This window comes from Betta splendens, chromosome 12 (genome assembly GCF_900634795.4).
Source record: "Betta splendens chromosome 12, fBetSpl5.4, whole genome shotgun sequence".
NCBI classification, from domain to species: domain Eukaryota; kingdom Metazoa; phylum Chordata; class Actinopteri; order Anabantiformes; family Osphronemidae; genus Betta; species Betta splendens.
In genome coordinates this window covers 11,918,925-11,941,112 of record NC_040892.2, presented here as the reverse complement: position 1 = coordinate 11,941,112, position 22,188 = coordinate 11,918,925, and the positions used below count along the sequence as shown (strand labels likewise).

General features: G+C 44.8%; 1 protein-coding gene across 10 annotated transcripts in view; it reads left to right on the top strand.

Annotated features, from left to right (window-relative positions):
- Positions 1 to 18,423, top strand: part of LOC114866883 (transcription factor 4-like) — a 118,479-nt gene extending 100,056 nt beyond the window's left edge. For 9 of the 10 annotated variants that reach the window (XM_029169114.3, XM_029169115.3, XM_029169113.3 and 6 more), the window contains 9 exons: positions 1,756 to 1,826; positions 1,983 to 2,061; positions 3,540 to 3,619; positions 3,700 to 3,909; positions 10,382 to 10,517; positions 11,889 to 12,042; positions 12,512 to 12,741; positions 12,932 to 13,076; positions 14,243 to 18,423. In XM_029169114.3, coding sequence (XP_029024947.1) covers positions 1,756 to 1,826; positions 1,983 to 2,061; positions 3,540 to 3,619; positions 3,700 to 3,909; positions 10,382 to 10,517; positions 11,889 to 12,042; positions 12,512 to 12,741; positions 12,932 to 13,076; positions 14,243 to 14,291 — 1,154 coding nt within the window. In that variant the 3' untranslated portion in view covers positions 14,292 to 18,423. Of the gene's footprint in view, positions 1 to 1,755; positions 1,827 to 1,982; positions 2,062 to 3,539; positions 3,620 to 3,699; positions 3,910 to 10,381; positions 10,518 to 11,888; positions 12,043 to 12,511; positions 12,742 to 12,931; positions 13,111 to 14,242 lie in introns of all 10 variants that reach the window. The other variant, XM_029169117.3, reaches the window with a different exon arrangement.
- The last annotated feature ends 3,765 nt before the right edge of the window (positions 18,424 to 22,188 follow it).

The following is a 22,188-nucleotide window of genomic DNA, read 5'->3' as shown; positions in this document are numbered from 1 at the left end:
ATGTGGACCCCTCGCTTTGAGCTCCATAGAACAAATAGAAGTGCAATAAGAAACAGACTCGCAGTTTGTTTTCATGGGAATCATCTCCAACATTCCACAAATATATCACACGGACACACACACACTCCAGCACGCATGCACGCACAGAGGAGATGAGTGTAAACACAAGGAGAACCAAATAAAAAACACAATTGTGTTGTGTAAGTATAAACATATGACACACACACAAACTGTGTTCACAGCTGTTTGTCCTCAGTCTGCGTTTGTGGGAGTAAACAAGGGGAGAAGTCCTTTTGACGGTGAACTGCAGCTGTGCGTAAACTACGGCACACAAACGTATGCAGTGAGATCTGTGCAGGTCCCATCGGCGAAGCAGGCACCGGCCTGAGTCACAGATTCATAGAGTCAGCGAGCAGGAACGTCAACGTCATGTCAGGATCGAATGTGTTATTGGTTATTAATACAATGATATAGTACCTTTTGTTAGTTCATCACAAACAATGAGGGGGTCAGATATATATAATAAAGTACAGCTCTGGTCCCTATGAACACTATGAACAAAGCTATATTTGTGTTTGAGGAGGTGATTCACAAATAAAAATAACAAATCTAGATATTAAAATCTACCATATATAAAATTAATTGAATGTTATCTGTTTGGCTCCTTTGTGGCCTAAGCTCTCATTTATGAAAGAGACTTTCCCTGCATATGTTCTAAATTATCCATGGAGTCAGGATCCGATTCTGGGCCGGTACGTGTGTAGCGCTAATCCCTTGGTTGCTTTACTAGGCCAGTGGTGTGGCGTGAGTGAGACACTAGGCTTTAACCCCAAAACATATGCTGCTCTGACTCTGTCTCCAACAGCTTAAAGAAGCCCACTCCTGCCAATCTACTGTATGTAATGGATTCATTTGCCATGAAAGGATGTGTGTGTGTGTGTGTGTGTGTGTGTGTGTGTGTGTGTGTGTGTGTGTGTGTGTGTGTGTGTGTGTGTGTGTGTGTGTGTGTGTGTGTGTGTGTGTGTGTGTGAGCGTAAACTTTCCATCTGGGATGTTCTGTCAGGAGAGACGGTCTGTAAGCATGTCAGGCTGTGTGTGTGTGTGTATGTGTGTGTGTGCGTGTGTGTGTGTGTGTGTGGGCGCTCATCTGGTCCACTGAGGTCACTTCCTTCCTCGCTGGCCTCGGTCCTCTTCAAGTGTGTGAAACAGATTTAGGCGTGTTCTAGTCCAGCATTCACACACACACACACACACACACACACACACACACACACACACAGTTAGAATGTGGATAAACATTCAACATTTCTGTTGAATTCTATGTCTGGTTGTGACACAGTTTGTTACTTACAGTAACAATATGGGACGTGATCAGATTGGATGTGACGCCGGCTATAACCTGCTCCATGTTAGCATGAGGGCTTTTACTTCTTCTTTGCTTCCTACACAAAATAAAACACAAGTACGCAAAGGATGTTGTGACATGAACCCATTATTATCATCCTTCTCATCCAATTTTAGTTTTAATGAAAATGTGTTTCCAGTTTGAACAAACATTCTACATTCTAACGGGGTCTAGTTAGAAGGAATCATTTAAATTTGTGCATAACAACGTCCTTATTCACAAGAAACGTCCCGCTTTGTCCCCCGTGTCCTGTGTGTGTGTGTGTGTGTGTGTGTGTGTGTGTGTGTGTGTGTGTGTGTGTGTGTGTGTGTGTGTGTGTGTGTGTGTGTGTGTGTGTGTGTGTGTCTCAGCTAACCGAGCACAGAGCGCAGCAGCCAGCAGTTCTCAGACAGGAGATGCCTTAGGGAAAGCACTCGCATCGGTGAGTACATCTCACAAACACACACACACACACACACACCGTGCATGTGACCTGTTTTGTTCCTGAATTATGCAAAACGATTTTTAAAATCCTCCCCTTCACTGATCAAGTCTCGATCTCAGTCACTTAGACGTCCACTGACCTTCTCTCTTTCAGATCTACTCCCCAGACCACACGAACAACAGCTTCTCCTCCAACCCCTCCACCCCCGTTGGCTCCCCCCCCTCTCTCACAGGTAGGCTCACCAACAATAATATGAATAACATGATACATACGATAGGTAAGACGGGACCTTTACTACTGTACAAATCCAAACCAAACACATTCACATGATGCTCCTCTTTATCCTTCTCGTCCTCAAGTCTCCACCAATCACGTCTCTCCTTGCCTGATGATGTAACCCCCCCCCCCCCCCCCCCCCCCCCCCCCCCCCCGCTCCTTAAAGTGAAAAATGATTCTCCTAATAATAGTTGTGTCAAATTTGTATCTAATTGTCGCCACTGCACACTCACACTCCGTTTGATATTTCTCTGCTGTGCCTTGTGACTGATAGCTTTAATTATGAGCACCACTTTGAACAATTTGTTCACAGACCTACCAGCTCTGTGAACACAGACACCCCCCCCCCTTCCTCATCCTCCTTGTCGTCATTATAGCTGCCTGGGATATTGCCTGCTAAACCATAATTGGTGTTTATCATTGTGTCAGAGTTATTCCACTTTTTACAAATTACAAATGAAGCCTATTAGAGCGAACTGCATGCAAATTGATATCCACAGCTAATTTTGTGACAGTGTTTTACAGTGTTAGTCTTGAAATAATTTACCCTGGCATTTAATACATATATTTGTATTTGCACATGAATATACCCAGGTGATTATTCATTAATTAGCATATGGAAATGAGCGTGTAATAGGAATAAAGGAAAGAGGAGAGAAAAATCAGAGACAAAATGAGAGGACAATAAAAAAGGGAAACGTGAGCTAATGAGATGAGATCAGAGGTACAAGGGCAAAGTCAGGAGGAGGAGGGACGAGGAACGGGGGAAAGGGAGAGCTGGAGAGGAGGAAACTAAAGGAGAAAACAGCAATGGAAACCTGACGTTTGCTCTGATCCCGTTTTGAGGTGACGGTCATGTTCCCATCAAAGCAAAACGAGCCCCGTCGTCTCCGCGGGCTCACGTCTGCATGTAGCTCCAGCAGCTCACCTCAGCAGCACTCTCTACATGATCCTGCGTCTTTGGGCCTTTCCATAAATCATCAGTAACTTCACACAAGTCGCTGTCTCTCATCTGTGCACCAGCTAATGAGACCTGCCCATTCACATACGAGCCTTCAGAGTGTCGACCAGCACAAAGGCAGGAAAGAACAGACACACAAAGCTTGTTTATTCTGCAGAGGGCCCATGCTAATCAAGCACTTGTACCTTTTCAAAGACAAAAGCCTGATATTAGCATTCGTGCTTTGAGATATGGCTTGGTTGCTTTTTGTCTTTTCCTCCTCATCTTTGTGTCTATTATGCCCGAGCACCACGAGTGGATGCGATGAGAGACTCCTCGCGTGTAAGGACTTTTTTGTGGCGAGTGGCCGCTTTTTCTGACACGCGATCAGAGAGAAGCTCCTGGCTGCGCTCCACACACACGAGGGCCGTGTTTGTTCCGAGCAGGTCTGAGTGCGGTGCACATTAAAGCGGCCCCTGTGTTGTGTCTTCCAGCCGCCAGCTCCGCCGTATGGTCGAGGAACGGCGGACAGGGAGCGTCGTCGCCCAACTACGAGGCCCCGCTGCACTCTCTGGTAGCGCCGCCGCCGCCGCACATCGCGACCTAAGCCTTTAGGTCCATTTCCTCACGCCCTCCGTCTCTCTTTCCCCGCAGCAAAGTCGCATCGAGGACCGCCTAGAGCGCCTGGACGACGCCATCCACGTGCTGCGCAGCCACGCGGTGGGGCCGTCGCCGGGCATGACCAGCGGCCACGGCGACATGCACGGCCTCATCGGGGCCGCGCACACGCACAACGGGGCCATGGGCGCTCTGGGCAGCGGCTACGGCACCGGGCTGCTGTCGGCCAACAGGCACTCACTCATGGTAGGAGCCCGCGTTAGACTGGACAGTGACACACGTGCACTAGAACTAGAACCACACCGGCTTCAAGAATTCAATTCAAGGGGGGGCGCATGTTTGGCATTAACCATCCAAGAATTAAAACCATCTTCACACACACACACACACACACAAAAATGTTTGGTAGCAAATGTAGGAAATAATCACAAACATACGAACTGTTGTGATTGATGTGGATGAGGTTCTCATGCAGCACGTCAGTAGCGTAGCGCTGCCTCCTCCGTGTGTGACACATGATGTATCACTTTAGACCATGAGCTCGTCTTTTCCTTCTCTATATTTTGTTCTTCCCGTCATTGTGTTGGTCTTTTATCTTCTGGTCAGACCTTTCATGAAGCCGGTCTCCTAACTGTAGACACATCTGTCTGCTCCAGGCAAAGAATGAGCACTTACCTGACTCTGTTGTGTTATATTATTGGAAAATTAATACCAGCTGGATATTAAGTAATAATGAAACCAACAGTCAAAAAATCCAGTTGTTAAAAAGTAGAAAAATTAAAACCTGACAAATTGTTCCTCTCACAGATTATTTCAATTGACCGTTGAAAAGTGATTCATGTTCAGTTTTCATACACAAACCCACACATACAGTAGGTTTGACACAAAGAAGAGCTTCTACTTCACATCAGGAAGCAAACAGCTGTGTGACATAAGGAGGTGTGGGAGGGCGAGAAGACGAGGGCATCGCTCAATCACAATAAACTCAAATGTTCAGACTTCTTCCATTTATTTGGACTGTACTGTACGTTTGTGCGTGTTCACCTGCACTCACACTCGCCAGATGTTCTCTTCAACCTAAACACGAGACACTCTGCGCATTGTCAGAACCTTGTCGACGCCACTCAGCTGCAAATCATGAGGGCAGCTCTGGACGCGAGCTCTGTCCAGCTGTTTTGCATCGCGGTGGTGATGCTCAATGTGGCCTATAGAGGCAGCTGGAGGCAGTGTGTGTGTGTGTGTGTGCGTGTGCGTGCGTGCGTGCGTGCGTGCGTGCGTGCGTGCGTGCGTGCGTCTGTCTGTCTGTCTGTCTGTCTGTCTGTCTTCTTGCCCACATCTGTCCAGCTGTGTCCACCAGCTTCTAAACTCTATCACTTTAAACTACCGACTGCTTGAAAATGACACCAACAAACAGTAGTTTCTGTGTTATTTGTGGTGATGTTTGGCACTTAGCTTCACTTCAAGTCTCTTTATCAGTTCTGCTACTGGACAGGTATTTGTTAAAATGCAAAACTTATGATCAACAAATTCTTGGAAAAAAAAGTGTCAGTGCAGCAACATTTAATAGTGTTTTAACGACTTCAGTACCACTAAATCAGACAACCGACATATTTAATTGTAGTTTTGATCTGTGTTATTTACAAAAACATAAAGAATGCAGATCGTACATCATTACGTGTTAACAAAAATCATTTGTGTTGGAATTTAAAAGAAAGTTCAGGTTATAGCAGTATAATTTGAAAGTTTTGAACTTTGAAAGTGTTGCAGTGAAAAATGTTTTTCCTAAACCACGATCACCATCGTTTTGAAATTGTTTCAAACTCCTGGTACAGCTTTGATGTGAAGTGATCTTAAACCATTAAATGTTTACATTTTGTTAAATTTAATATTTTAACTACTTTTTAGTTGATTCGTGAAATGACCAGAGACATTTACGATTTGTTTTTATATTTATGCAGTGGAAAGAGAAAATAAAGTGAAGTGATGAATGTCGACCTGTGCTGAAAAACACTATTTACTCATGGACTCTTTAAAAACACACCGAAGCTCATAAACTGCTCCTTGTGTCGCAATTAGGAGCAGCGTGTGTGTGTGTGTGTGTGTGTGTGTGTGTGTGTGTGTGTGTGTGTGTGTGTGTGTGTGTGTGTGAGTGCGTGTGTGTGTGTGTGTGTGTGTGTGTGTGTGTGTGTGTGTGTGTGTGTGTGTGTGTGTGTGTGAGTGCGTGTGTGCGTGTGTGTGTGTGTGTGTGTGTGTGTGTGTGTGTGTGTGTGTGTGTGTGTGTGTGTGTGTGTGTGTGTGTGTGTCTGGATCACTGCTTAATAGAAACAGTCTCATTACTGTGAGCCTAAAACACAGAAGCTCTGTGGCTCCACACGCCACCTCGTAAATGTTGAGCCAATGAATGCAGGCGGCTGCTTAACGTCATTGTACGAGACCGGACGGCTGACGGGACGTATTTCACTTCTTCCCTCGCCTCTGCTTCTCATAAGACACGGGACTGTCATCATTCAAGCAGACTCTGGCTTCTAACGCTGAGCTACAGTTTAGGCCTTTGAATGACAGTGCAGGTGGTTTATGGTCCTGGTGAGGTGTGATGTAAATGACCATTCGTGACTTCCTCAGAGTAGATATGATGGAGCAGATATTGACTAATACAGTTTGTGCAGACCTGAGGCTAAAGTGATGATCTGATCTACACTGGTCCTGATGTCTTCTGTCGTCCTCTTCTTATTGCCTCCTTCCTTTGGGCACCTGAGTTTTTCTCATGCCTCTTTCTGTTTTGTTTCCAGTCACTTCTTCACATTTTCTCTGTTTTCTCTCTTTTCCTATTTCCTACTTTCCTACAGATGTCGTTTCTGTTTTCTAACGTCCCCTCGCTCACGTGTTCTGGTTTTGGCTCACCATAGTACCATGTATTTACTTTATTACACATTTTCTGTCACACTTGTTTTTATCTTCCTGTCTTTTCTCTCTTTGCCCCCTCCCCACACACACGCACACACACACACACACACACACACACACACACACACACACACACACACACACACACACACACACACACACACACACAGCTGTATGTAGTTTGGCAGTGTAAAGCACAGACGCCTGCAGGCTGAGGTCATAACTCTGGGAAAACAGGTGGTAGGCTGATGTGGGAAAGAGACATATACATGAATGTGTTATAAGCTCACTCAGATACAAACACGCGTGAGGGAACTATTTAAAATCACGCATTCCTCAGCCTTTTCACCAACACACTTAGCTTTAAAACAAAGTGAGATTTGAACCTGCGCTGTAGTGGTTTGACGTGATTCACAGCTCGTGTGACTGCGCAGCGTTTTGTAAAAGCTAATTCCAGTACTGACCAGTGCTACAACTGGGATTTAAATGGCTCTCCCGTTCTGCTGTCTGCCTTTCATTGTGTATTTGCAGCATTATGAGTCACGCTAGTCATTTTATACTTCCTTCAGTAGAGTGACTCTGAAATGAGCAGAAAGGTTAAAGGATAGAAACATGTCTTTCTGGCTCCATTAAGCAGTGTTATAGTAAGTGAAATGGATGATAATCTGCATCGCTAATGCCTTTTAATACTCTGAATCTCCTGAGTGACTGAATGTGCTCCTATAAGCTGGGAGCAGCTCTGTGGCACAGCTCACCTCCAGCACATGAATAATGGCACCAGGATTTGACTTTGAATCAAACTTTATCATCTGTTTATGCTTTTTGCAGCACACCACTGTATTTTAGAGTGGGTTTTGTCAAAACAAAGATCTTGAGTCTGTCAGTTGAATCATTGAATCATCATCACATTATTATCACATTATTTCCAGGTGTCTACATATATATATATTATATATACACATTGTATACAAGACTTTAGGTGCATTTTGTAAATGATGCTAATTTATTATTTGTAACAACTTTTTTTATTAATTGTTATCAACAATAATGTGTTTTGTGTACTTCTATATAGAAATCAAGAATTTATTTAAAAAAAAAAGACATATGCAGGAAACTAAGAAATCAGGTAAACTAACAAACGTCTCTAAATAGAAAAAAAATCACTATCATTTGGAAAAAGAACTGAAATCACTCTTCTGCAGCAGGAATTGATTCAACTCAAACAGAACAGGTCCTGTCACAGGAAAACCAAGGCTCCAGCGCCACCGCTGGCTGCAGAGGCAAACTGCCACATATATGTAACACACACGGCGCAGACTGCACACTCCCATTTCTACACTTGGATTCTTGATTTCACTTGACAGCAATAAAAACAAGGAAAAGTAAAAAGCTCACCGTGCGGTGACCGAGAACTAACTAGTGCTAGAAACCAATTCAAGCTGCCACACGCCAAGAATGCAGCTTTACACTAAATTCTAACTTTTTCACTTTAAAATGCGAGTGATGAGTATAGAAATGTATCAATAATTACTGTATAAAAACTCTCTTGTAGCTCAGTTATAAACAAACTTTACAATGCACCTGTATCGGCCTGCACACCCGCCACAACACATGACACAACACTGATCTCAGCTAAAAAGCACCACAAAGCAGAAATATACAGACAGCCAACAAAGTCTACCCAACCAGGATACTAAGAATAATATTTACTTTAACTTAGAAAAGCAGAGTCTGGCAAACTGAACCCATAGGTTATGTTTAACTATAAAATTGAAATGAAATGTGAATTTAAATTTCTTCATTTTGGCTGTTGAGCAACCAAATGTCATGTTTTGTTGTTGACTCATAACGTTGAGGCAGGTTTGAAATCTGTGGATGTTTGGTGCATTCAAGGACACTCTGACATCTGAGCTTTCAGAGTTGGCCACCGAGCAGCAACTTTGTAAGGCTTGTTCCCTTTCAAAGCAACCATATGCATCTCTCTCGTTTTTCAAATCACAGACATCAGAGTGTCCTTGAATTCACCTCCAACAAAATCGGAACAACAAAAACCACTGTAAACACTTTGACAAGATCATCTTAACTCAAGGTTCAGACACATTTCACAAACGCAGGTTCAGTAACTCTAACAACATGAATCTGCGACTTTATCGGTTCTTCATTTGCAGGTCTATCTTCCAACCAGTCATTGAACCTAACAAAGACAGTGAATATGTGGGAGTGGCTGCAGTTCACGGCGACTGCTGTGTGCTATATAACTGCAGCAGATCATTTGTGTGTAATTTATTTATATTTGTCTCTTCCGTCTGGCTCCTCGTCTCCCTCCTCATTGAACTAAATTAAGGAAGAGAGAAGGAAGGCTCGTTAAAATATAAAAGCCCTCCATTAAAAATGTACAGCGCACTCTGTCTCCCTCTTTGTTGCCATTTTACATTTGGGATCCTAGGCAGTGATGAAAGGCAGAGATCGGAAAGAAACAACCGATAGAAAGACGAGAGACAAATAATAAATAAGGGGGAAAACTAAACTTTGGAAGGATCGGCAGGAGACACACACACACACATACACACATTTGCACACATGCCAACAAGGCAGTCGACATTTTGTGATATTTGCATGGAGCGGGGGCTCTGGCATGTGTTGGGCAAGACCTCGCTGTCAGCCAGCTGGAGTCAGAGACAGACAGGGTTGGATTTCAAAACAACTTCATTTACACTACGGCCTTACAATCAGTCAATCGGTGCATCTTATAAAGAATATGTTTAATTATTATTCCTTTTTTTATTCGCGCTAACCATCATTTTACATCCAAACAGACAGAAAATGCTTGTGCTTGTTTTGTGCTCTTGGTGCCTTTATCATCGTCTTGCTGTGTAATGAACAACGGTGCCATGGCCAGAAACACGCAATAGATGTTATCAGACGCTATCGCGTTCTCATTGTGATAATAACTCCTATTAAACGTTTATGTGACTGAGCTGACAGATGTTGACTTACGGTACAGTAGCAACCCTCCCGCCTTGGAGAACACTGGAGCTGCGTTCAGTGTCGGGCTAATAATGTATGTAATGTAATTAAATCACAGTTTAGAAATACTGTCCACACTTTGCCTCTGCAACATTTAAATGATAACATTTACCGTTGGATTGAGATTTCTACTGCATCAAGATTAGGATCAAGCAGCTGTTCTGCTGATGCTGTATGTTCACAGTAAAACAAAGCTTGGGCAAAGGAAGGTGAGGGAACCATGGAAAACAGCCAGGCGTCAGAAAGCAGGCATCACACACACACACACACACACACACACACACACACACACACACACACACACACACACACACACACACACACACAAAGCGAACCCATCTCGTGCCAAAACAGTGAGTCCCTGCTGGAAGCTGCTGGGTGCTCTGGGAATTAGAAATCCCACAATTAAACATATGGGCATTAAGATAATTGTCAGTTGTTGTGCTGTGTGTGTGTGTGTGTGTGTGTGTGTGTGTGTGTGTGTGTGTGTGTGTGTGTGTGTGTGTGTGTGTGTGTGTGTGTGTGTGTGTGAGGGCGATGGAGATCTTCAGTGTGAGGATGCCCTCATCAGGCCAAAGGCAGCATTACAGCATGTTGTTGCCTCGTACTGATCTGGAGTTATTCAGTAACTAATAGATCAAAGACCCACATTGAGTTACCACTAAGTTCTTCCTGTTAACAATTAATGTCAAGACCTTAAACAGAACAGGGTCAGTAATAGTAAAGCGTCTCAACCAAGCAGCACAGGTACAGGCGCACACTCACGTCGATCTGCTCTGTTTTCCAGGTGGGGTCTCACAGAGAAGATGGAGGAGTGGGCGGATTGCGTGGCGGACACTCGATGGCAGGTCAGGTGCCTGTTCCTCAGTTGCCTGTTCAGTCGGCCACATCTCCGGACCTCAGCCAGCCTGACCCCTACCGCGGTAAGGCCCACAAGTGTCCCACAGTGAACATGTGAACAGAGAACATGTGAAAAGTATAAGATATAGGGTAAAAACCAGAAGTGTTTGAGAAAAAGGACCGGAAGGTGAGAAACACGTGGAGCCAGATCTGAGCTGCTGAGTCTCAGCCTCCCCATCCCAGCGGTAGGAGGAGGAGGAGGGTGAATACACATACAGGATGTGTGATATGAATACGGGGGAGGAAACGTGTATATGAGCCGCTGTGGAGCAAATTAGCCCTGAGCTCGTTTTTAGAGGCTGAAAATGAGGCGGCTGGCAGCAGAGTTCAGCCGGCAGCGACCACAGCCAAGTGTGTAATGAGGTGAGAGAGAGAGAGAGAGAGAGAGAGAGCGAGAGAGAGAGCAGTTCAATACCAGTACAGTACTTACTGTATCTGTCCATGACTCACACACAAACTCGAGGGTGTGTGTGTCTGTGTGTGTGGCCTGTAAATAAAGGGAATTAAAATTGGCAGCAAATACAGAAATAATATTGCCCCAGCATTTACCCTGTTTCTCTCAATAGGGGTTGTGTTTATTAACGTTTTGAATATGATGACAGAATAATACCCTTAGCACACTTTTCCCTCCAATATCAAAAGAGGATCTATATATATATATACACACAACATTATATGGTACATATTTCAGTGTCATTTTAAGCATTGCATACCTAATATTTTAAGGGACTTATATATATGTAATCAAATAAAATCTACACATACTGACAATGAGGGGTTCAGTAACCAGCTGGATGTTTAGAAACAGGAAGTAAGCAGGAACTGGAAAAGCTGCGTTCTTTTAAACACACATGTATTCGTCAGTCAGAGCCTGGTTCCAATCAGACACAATGTTGAGTCTCGTTCAACGCAGCTCGAAACACACAGCGATTGTATGGAAAGACACAAACGAAACACTGACGGAGCGTCACCCAGAGCCGCACAAAATGCCTCCAGTCAGGCAGGCCCACATTCAAAATGGCCGACGTGTGTGTGGGAACAGAGGGGAGTGTTTTGTGTTGACTGAGACGCTGGCAGCTTCCCAGTGACGGATCCATACAGACGACAGATAAAGGCTGCAGTGTTGGAGGAGGAGAGGCTGCACGTGGACGCTCGCCGGCCGGCGCTCAGCTGCATTTGACATGAGCTGACTGTGGAGAGTTGATGAATTTTAGCCTTAATTATCATGAAACCAGATACAACCACATGCATGTGAGCTGTGTGCTACTGTAGGAGGACTAATAGGTTGTTTGACAGGCTACAAACACTCACTGAGCTGTTTGAGGTTCAACCTGCATCTGAACAGCTGCATTTTCTGTTTGCATCTCAAGCATCCACTTCTCTTCCTCCTGCAGCCTTGTCCGGAGGCCTTCAGGGCCAGAGCACCTCCTCCGTCAGCTCGGAGATCAAGTCCGAGGACGAGGGGGACGAGAACCTCCTGCAGGACGCGAAGCCCCTGGAGCCCAAGAAGGAGGACGCCGACAGCAAGGACCTCAAAGGGATGGAGAGGTCAGGCTCTAACTCCACCTCAGACACTCGCTTCCATCAAAGCCCGAAGCAGGAACCTTCTCAAACACCGTCCTGCTCAGAGACTGTCTTTGTTGTTCATAAGATGATTTTTACACTTTAATGTTAAAGCAATGCCATGAAGCAGCAATGAACCATGTGTTTATTCAGCAGTAAGAAAGAATGGGCACAAAGAGGGACTGTGAGCTGTCAGTGTTGTGGGAACCAGCCTCTGCACTTGTTGAAGTGACCGAGTGTGATGACAAACAGCTAAATACTTCATATTCATTCCCGTCAGTCTCTCCACAGTTTTGGAGCCCGCTTTTAACTGCTTCTCACACAACAGAGTGGAGCCAACAAAAACATATTCTCAAAGATCACGGCCTGAGTCGCGAAGTGGAGGATAAAGGGTAAACTGGTTTAAGCTGAGCTTTAATCTTCATCCCCTCTTCCCTCACATTGGTCGCTGTAGCAACAACGACGACGAGGACCTTTCTCCAGAGCAGAAGATGGAGAGAGAGCGGGAACGGAGGATGGCCAACAACGCGAGGGAGCGGCTACGCGTCCGCGACATCAACGAGGCGTTCAAGGAGCTGGGCAGGATGGTCCAGCTGCACCTGAAAAGCGACAAACCTCAGACCAAGTTACTGATCCTGCACCAGGCCGTGGCCGTTATCCTCAGTCTGGAGCAGCAGGTCCGAGGTCAGTCTGATGCTGAAGCTTCAATGCTAATTATAGAGTCTGAAGTTCACGTGCTCAGAGTCGAGGTGTAGCGCTCACGCAGCTCCAGGAGAGGGCAGCAGTAGCACCTGTTGATTGTGCTGAACTGGGCTGAAGTGTTGAGCTGCCAACACCAGAAACCACCCAAACCCACCGTGCTCTGTTTCTCCAGAGCGGAACCTGAACCCGAAGGCGGCCTGTCTGAAGCGGCGCGAGGAGGAGAAGGTCACGTCGGACGGGACTCCGCTGTCACTGGCCGCTGCTCACCACGCCGCCGCCGCCGCCATGGGCGACGGGTCCAACCCCATGGGACAAATGTAAAATGCAGCAACATCTCCTCCCCCCTGAATGGTCAGAAGATTTCACTTATACACTAATCTGCTGTTGTACCTCTTACTGAAGCCGGCAAATCCTAATTCCAGTTCAGAAATCCATGAGATGGAATCAAAAAGGATAGAAGCTCAATCATTTTTCATTTCTATCATTATCAGTCATTATTATTAATGTGTTGTTTGTGTACTTTTTAAATTGAATCTAGAAAAGATTTAGTGAAATTAAATAAGAATGACTGTAACCAAAACACAATACAACTGGAGAGATGCTGCAATTTGCTCTGTTTTGAACTAAAGTGATCAGAATAATCATCACCACCAGCCCAACATTATTAATATTTCAATAATAAGAGCTCCACCTGCAGAATTAGTAAAACATAACATGACGACAAGGATCCAGTTGTATTCTTGTTACGGTCATAAATTTTAAAACCTACACAGACAACATGCAAATTAAATGAAATGAAGATTAATTGAAGAGTTTTATTTAGATGTACTGTTGCTAACGACTCTGGGGCTCAAAGCATTTGCCAGAACGGAGTTAGCTTCTGTCTGGCACGGGTACACTTTAACAACAGATTGGCAGTAAGTGTGATTTTTAATGTGAATGTATCATTTCCGTTTGTGTTTGTGTTTGTGTTTGTGTTTGTGTTTGTGTTTGTGTTTGTGTTTGCATGTGACTTATCCACTTCTTGTAACTAACATTGTAGCCTAGAGGCACTGAAGGTCCCTGATAAAGAGCAGGAGTGGCCTCCCAGCGTTTCTTATCTAGCCTTTGTTCATGCAGCCGCTGCTTTATGAACGTGGCTTAAGTCAATATGTAGTGAACTTTAGATTCAGTCAGAATTACATGAAAGCAGTGCAAACATTTAAAGGCTCCTGTTGGAGCATTCAGTAAACTCTGAGATGTCTTTAATGAAGCGGAACATCTCCAGTGGCTCAGAGTTTGCTTCTCATGTAGCTTTGGCTTTTATTGAGCACATTGATGCTATAATAAAGCAGTGTGTGTGCGTGTGTGCGTGTGTGCGTGTGCGTGTGCGTGTGCGTGTGTGTGTGTGTGTGTGTGTGTGTGTGTGGGAGGGGAGAGGAATCTAACATATAAGGTTCTTTTCTTATTGTCCTTTTCCTGCGTCTTCTCATTGTCTCTCCAGGTCTGAGGTGCCAGAGTTCATCAAGATGATAAGTGACCACTTCCTCTGAAGGCATTTAATGACGAACCAACAACAGACTCTTCAGTTTGACCAATCAGACCAGCGCGTTTCTCTCCTCTCGTCCATCATCTCCGACCCTCCTCTTCACATTTTTTCTCCTTCTGTCGACAACATGAACTGCAGAGTCGCGTCACTTGCTTTTCTCACCTCGTGTCCCCAGCGGAACCGGATGCTGCTCGGCGGACACGCGTAAACGGACCTTTACACAGCAGCAACGGACAAAAGTCACTCACCAAGAAGCGTTTCTTGTAGGACTTGTGTTATCAGCATTCCCAGTTTAAAAGAACAAAGAGCGAAGCTTAAAAATGGACAACAGAACTGGTGACAGTGGGAGTGGATGTGGGCGGGGCGGCGGCTCGGTGTCCAAGGAGCCACAACACATATCACGCAATGTTTGGAGACGCGCAGCTGCTGGCGGAGCCGGCGCCGGCGCATCTCCAACAGCACACTGTGGACGAAGCCGTGCCTGGACCTCCTCCTGGAAACGCAGACGAAGGGAAAACGAAGGCTGCATGTGCACACGTGTGCCCACAAAGCTGAAATACGAATACGGAAGCGAACGACTCGCTACGTCCTCTGAACAAATACAGGCCTAGAGAGAAACAAACATGTTCATCTCCTTCAAACGCATTCTCTATCAAACTGCCAAACGTGTACTGGAGGTGGAACACTAATCGGAACATTTATGCCTTTTTTACTGCTGCTTCATGCTGATAGTCAGTAGTAGCGTCCTTCACACTCACGGTTTTAAGCCCACAGTTGAGTACCTAGAGATCGAACGAGTCAATGACCGAATCGAACAGGGCGGTGAGCGGTGTTTAGGTTTTTCAGGAAGGAGGAAGTAGTGATGATGGAGTCGACTTCATCGGACGCTGTTGTCGGGTTTGAGCTGCAACTCCGGAACGAGCAGCTCGACGTCCCCCATTGAGCATCTTCAGTCAGACCTTCATCACTAGAGTTCCAGGCAGGCGGATCCAACGTTTAGCACATTCCTTCAATCATTCTCACTCTACTTGAATCAAGCGCTCCCTGAAACAGGAGGTGGGCCAACATCCAGAGGAGCTAGAGATCAGGGGGGAGACAAAGAGTCCAGAGACAGAAGCGATGATGCTGCTGCTGCTGGAGAAGCAAGGGAACAATCATCAGGGGAGGGAGGGCGTCCTGTACTTTTCTTCTGGGGCCAAGCAGTAGTCAAAGCATTCCTGTATCGGATCGACTCGATTCCCTCGTGTCCCGTCTTAGTGTACGGCCTTAACCTCTAACTCCACCTTCAGACGGCACCGTTTCCGTTTGGGGGCATGATTCTAGATGTTATTGACTGGTTTGATGGCGTCTTTTGGTCTGTTGGTGTTGCAGCGGAGAATGATGAACGTTTCCTTCATATGTGAGTGTAGCTTGAGGATTGGGTTCTGGTCCAAAAGGCAGAATGTGGGCAGACTCTGGATCTGTCATAGGGGAGGTTCATGGTTTTAGCCTGGACGGACGGTTCTGTACCAGACAGGCCTGGTGTCGACTGCTCAGAGGGTCCAATCTAGAAGCTAAACCATCAAGAACCTTTAGAATGTCAGTGTTGCCTTTTGTATTCGGACTCTTGGGCACACGTTGCAGGATCTTGTGTGAGGACAAGGTGGGATTAGTTGCAACAAAGTTCCTGCAGGAACGTCGCTGATGTGATGGCGTTGGTTGATTAACCCCCGTTCAGCCCCACCGTAGTTTGAGTCCGGGCCCAGATTCCAGCTCCCAGTGCTGTCTTCTCTGCTGACCCCAGCCTTACGAGTGTCCCCTGCCTCCGACCCCACCTGACGGTCCCACAGATGCAATTTGAACATTCATACTTCTACCAATGTGCCTTTTTAGAATTCATATCATTCAAGTTGCCAGAGGAGGACATTTACCTGGTGTTTTAATAGGATGCAAGCTTAGGGTAACCTGTTCTTAGTCGTTAGGTTCTATGCAGTCAGGTTTTTTACCAGACCTGGGAATTTAAAAAAAGCTAAAAAGGAAAAAAAAAAGTATTTTTTGGATAAAAAAACCTAAACTGTATTTAATGTACTGTACGCTTATATGTAAGTAGACAGCGTGTTCTGGCTCTGAGCCAGTGGGACAGACGCTCCGTTTAGCACTCCTCCTCCTCTCCGTCCCCAGATCTTCTATAACCTCCTGACCCCACGTCCCTGCTCCGACCCGGCCCTGTTTCCATGGTGAACAACGCGTCTCTTCTTGTATTATAGCTTATCGGCTTTTTATCAATATTTGAACGGCTTGTCCGTGAGCCAATGTAGTCTTCAGTAAGTGTGTGGTCGTATGTTGTAAAACCGATTTCTTTCTCTCTCTCTCTCTTTTTTAAGAAGAATCATTTCTCTTATTGCTTTTTGTCTGTTCTGGTTTACATGTCTGTTACAGAAAATGTAAAAACTAAAAGGAAAAAAAAGACACAATTCCCTCTCTGGCAGCCTCGTTCTCTGTCAGTGGTCATTTTGATCTACCCAATCAACAGGAAGGCACGGAACCTGGAAAAGTATCTATTTGAATAAATCAATCTATATATAAATGTACAAAAAATATATACAGTATATGAGGAGGGTGCCGTTTTCTGTTATTTTTTTATGTTCCATTGCAGAGTTGGACTGGCAGAAGCTGGTGAGGCCCCTCAGTGTTATAAATTCCCAACTGACTTTGTTGTTTTCTCTGTTGTTGCCGTGACGACTCTTTTTGACTAGTACGGCATCCTGTGCAGGACAAACTGGGACCGGAGTTTCATCAGCTCCATCACTGCTACAGTATCTATCCAAGGCAACAACACACAGACATTTGTAAATTGTATGCAACGAAATGACAAACTTTACCATTATTTTGAAATTGTGTATGTAAAAGTTATATTTTTACATGTAGACTGTTGTTATTTTGTGTTTTAGAAATATGTTGTATTGTTTGGGATTTTCTTTTTCTTTTTTTTCTTTTTTTGCTAAAAGATGGAAAAGTAAAATTCAGTGTGTGTTGAAAAATGTGTCACATTGAAAGTGTAGTGATTTCAAAAGTTCCAAAATCTTTTTTTTATTGGTTTCTATCCATGGGGAACATTTTTGAAGGGAGGAATCATAAATCGTATATGATATTTGTTTTGTTCTATATGCCTCATGACATTACCAACTTTAATTGTATTTTTTGCAGAGAAATGTGTAAATAGTAATAAAACATTTTCTGTGGGTGAGAACTTAACAGTGACTTAACAGAGGCGACGGTGACATGAACTTGTTTTGAGTTTAGTGATTTGTCCGGTAACAGTAGCCAGGTGCCAACTTTTAGTTTGGGTCGGTGGTGCTCAGTACTGTCTGTGGTTTTGGTTGCCAACCATCTCAAGTGTAAGTCAAATTATTGTCTGCTTGCTCCATCAGAGCCGATACAACCCCTGATCAGAGCCACTTGAAGGATTCCTTTTGTTTTCATTAAATCATTGACAGAGAAAAGCATCATTTCTGTGATATGGACCATGATAATACCTACAATTAGTCTGAACCCAGCAACGGAAACTTTAAATGTTTTGAATCTGACAACACTGAAGCACCCAAAGATTGTTCAAACCGTGTTGGTTCTGCATTGGCTCCGACTCCTGGGCTCGTTTCCCAAAAGTGTTGATTAAAGGATGAATCCTCAGCGTTTGATTGAAAATGCTGAAAATATTGGCTTGTTATCAATCTAAAATGGCCGGTCGTCCGTAAACAATCCTATCAGCTATTTCACCAAAAAGATCGTATCACGTGCAAAGCGGCGCCTGTCGTTCGTTTGCCATGAACCCTTTGTCTGCTTTGAATTGGACCGAGCTCCAACACGAGGATTGAATCCATGGTTGTAAATGCTAAATGTGTTTTTTAAGTAATGTTATTTTTTCCAATGCTACATGTCATATTTTCTCTTTGTTGTATAATCAAGTCATCTCCTGAATTGCAGTACCTTCATTTTTATGTTAGCCCTGATGTTTCTATTAGCCAAACTGTTGCGTTCTGTTCTTTTCCCTCCTTGTTGTACATACACACCTCATCCTCTTTTCAGTGACTGTGCCATGAGCTTTGTAATCTGTTACTCTGTACAAGTTTTACTGCAATAATGAGTTGAATTCAAAATGGCCGCTCCTGTCCTTTGTTTTATAGCGATGATGGCTTCATCCTGTCCGTCCTGCTGGGCTCCGTACATCACATCACATCACGTTGTTTAGAGAAATAACATGAAAATCCTTTTACAGACCAGGTTCAATGTTGATGCTGACTCATTTCACACTGTTACAACAAATAGACCACAAGAAAAAATGAATAATTAATGAGCAATGTTTGACTTGAAATTTTAGAATTCTAATTCATCCAAATGTCCATAAAAACACTAAAAGCTGTACAAGCTTTTTTATCAGTATTTTAGTTTTACATTTACATACTAAGTTTTTAAATACCTAATATTATTTATTAACCATCAGTCTAAATCACAAGCAGTAAATGCTAAAGCTATCAGCTTATTACTGCTTAGGATCAATGATTTATGAGTGTCAGAGTCCAGTATGTTGAGACGACTGTGGATGTGTTTGACCTCACTCACTGTAAAACTAAAACTAAACCAATCAACAAAACAACGAATCAACCTTCAAACTAAGGTTTAAGTTGAATATGTTTCCTCTAGTGACTGACCTGTTGGTACAACATGGTTTCTAACTTTCCACACTTTCCTCCACAACTCACAGAAAACGTTCTTCATCCATCCTGACAATCAGACTTACTTGCTTTTTGCAACATGCTGTGCACAGATGTTGTGACTGACAACACAGCTGGACGCTGTGTGGATTCTTAAGCCAACAGGGAGATGTGGGTGAAAACGTGTAACGAGAATCGCTTTCCATCAACTGAAGCAGCACGAGTCGACGGCGCAGATTCACTCAAACCTACGAACGGCTGAAAAGTGGCCTTTTTGCTGCTCCTCTTGGATTTGGTCTAACTTTAAAAAAACATTTGAAATGAAGTAAATTATACACGAGCTTTGTTTTATCCTCACAATTAACCTCAGCTCATCTTATGGAAATAAAACTCCCCTCATACGTATTTGAATAAGTTCGAACTTCAACAACTTTGAGCTGAATATGTGACTAATGATTTGCATCATCATTTGATGATGATGATGCAAAGCCCTTAAACCAACCCTACCCTCACCCTCACAGGCGGAGTCTGTTCTTTTGTCTCTGTTCAAAAGTTGCTTAATGTTGATGCTATTATTAGACGTGCAGACGCTGATGATCGGTTCTCATCTTTTAGTGATTCAATGTCCATTCTGTGGCAATAATCTGCCATTTTTACAATTCAGTGCCTCTTTTTGTCTCTGACACTAGATTCCTTTCCCCTGAAAATGACGTGAAGAGGAATCAGCACTGAATGAATAGGTTTCATTGACTACACTCTTACATTCTACTGTAGGTGAGAACGACCTCCATCCTGCAGAACAGGAAGTCAGAATCATTACATCATCGAAACACAGGGAGACAAATTTCAAACAGTGAAAGTGTTTGCGTTGTCAAGGACAACTCAAGGACCTGACTTTCTGTCTATTCTCTGCCAAATCAACAGCCGCATCCACCGAGTTTCACCGGTGATCTGTTTTAATTCCTCGCTGCCGAGTTTTATCCGTTCACAAAGCACAGAGATTAACAGCGAGTCCCCTCGTGGTCCTGAAGGCAGCGTCTCCCCACCCAGGACGCAGCCTCTCCCTCCTCAGAGGCTGAAGACCAGGAACAAAGGCCGTTAATGCCGTAGATCGGCTCCGAGAGCTGGACAATGATCTGCTTTTCTTCATCGTCTGACTGGGTTATATAGTAATGAAGGTGGGTTCACACCTGTGTCAACAAACCACTGAACCTTAGCTTAATACCCATAAACCTCCCTCGTGTTTCTGCACAGCTACACAGTATCAGCAACATGAGAACCTCTGATTTAACCAATATTCAGAGTATCCCACATTCATTGTGCACCTGTTGTGTTACTGTTGTATGACTGCATTCAGCCCTGTTTTCTTGGCTTCGCGCTGCCACCAGCTGAGACAAGTCTCACTCTGCACCTCCCCGTTAGTTTAGTGGCTGTCAGAGATGGACCCCCCGGCTCAGTGCAGGCGCTGACGTCGGCCGTCGGGACGCCGAAGGGAAAGTGGAGGAGACGTCGGCCAAGAATGTCAGGACTTCGCTTGTAAATTTCCATTTGTTGACGTGAGCCTCTGCAGTCGCTTAGATCATGGGAGCTGCGTCAGTCCCAGGTGATGCATCCCATGCACCCGTGAACTCACAGCGATGGACCGTGTCAGAACCAGAACCACTCACCTGAGCTGCCTGTGGGATCGGACCAGGCCACTCCCGGAACTCCAGAACTCTAAATGTAGATTTCAGTCAGCGCTTTGTAGCCTCTAAACCTGATAATGATCAGATGTCTTGTTTGGACTTGGTGCTGTTTCCACAGAGCCCGTGAACGGGTGCAGGGAGGATCTGACCACGTTTCCCCGTTGGAACGTTTCTCTTGGCTGCTCAGCCTGATGTTTTCACCTGAGCCTGTTTGTGACAGAGGTGTGGCTCCTGGACCTGCGCCAGGATTCTGAACCGATGTCGTATCAGCGCGTTGGCCCGATTGTTTGGATTTGTTCCGGGCTATTGGGTAAAGTTTCCAACTAGCAATGAGTCTTTACTGTGACTCGCTTTGGATCCTACAAAAAGGCCCAAACCCAGGATTCAGTACATACCAGTGGCCCAGCTGCGTGTGTCCTGTTTGTCCACGCATCCTGGTCCTGGGACCCTGCTGAGGAGGAGGCACCGGGTCGAGTGGAAACACAAACTCATTCAGTTTGTTGCAGGCTGCAGCCACTGGAGAACGAGTCGGACCAGCGAGTCCTCGCTCGCGTCCAGGCCCAAAGAACCGACTCCACCCCTGACGTTTATTTATGTGATCTGTGGTTCGGGCGACAGTCAGCTGCTTTACAATGATTCTATTCACGCTGAAACCTAATTACCAAAGGTACCAAACGACCCTTCAGGCAGTTTCTGTTCACTTCAGCGTATTTGTTGTCAGATTACATAGAAACAACGAGCATTTATTGATTTTTAAGTGATCCTGATTAGTTCGGCTCCCGAGGCGTCGCAGCCGCTGCAGGTTGGTGAGTAAAGGTTGTCTCACTGGGACGCTCCCTGCTGCCGTCACACCCTGAACATCACACGCGCAGCTTCGCTTCATGCCTGAATCATTCCAGACGCCGCGCGTTAGCGTTGAGCTGCGACCGGAGCCCAAACGCCTTGTGTGAGTGATCCAGCCTCGTTCCACGCTCAGTGCAACGTGTGCCCCTTCCATCAGCATCACCTGGTTGGGAGCGACGTGAAGTCAGAGTGACCGGGATATTTAATCTTAAACGTCTTATCAGGACCGTTTGTACATTTGTAGGTTTAATTGGATGCTTGTGCCAGTTTTCAAGAAATGTCCTCAACAAATTTCTAAGAAATTGAAAATTAGACAGGAAACATGGTCAGAGTGAGCTTGACCTTTATATCTAATCTAGTCTGAGGAATGTTTACGACCTTAGTTATTGTTGTTAATGGCCATTTATGACTGATATAATATACATCTATATATATCTAGACAGACGAACAGACAGACAGACAGACAGACAGACAGACAGACAGACAGACAGACAGACAGACAGACAGATGTGTGTGTGTGGGGGGGGGGGGGCTGTAAATGATCTCTGGATGGTTTGACCATGAACCCTGTGTTGTGGTCTCGGCTCCTTTGCTGATCATCAAATGATGTGACCCGATCCGATCCCCACGCATCAGACTCATGAGCAGGGCCCCACTTCATGAGTCCAGGTCAGGACGAGGA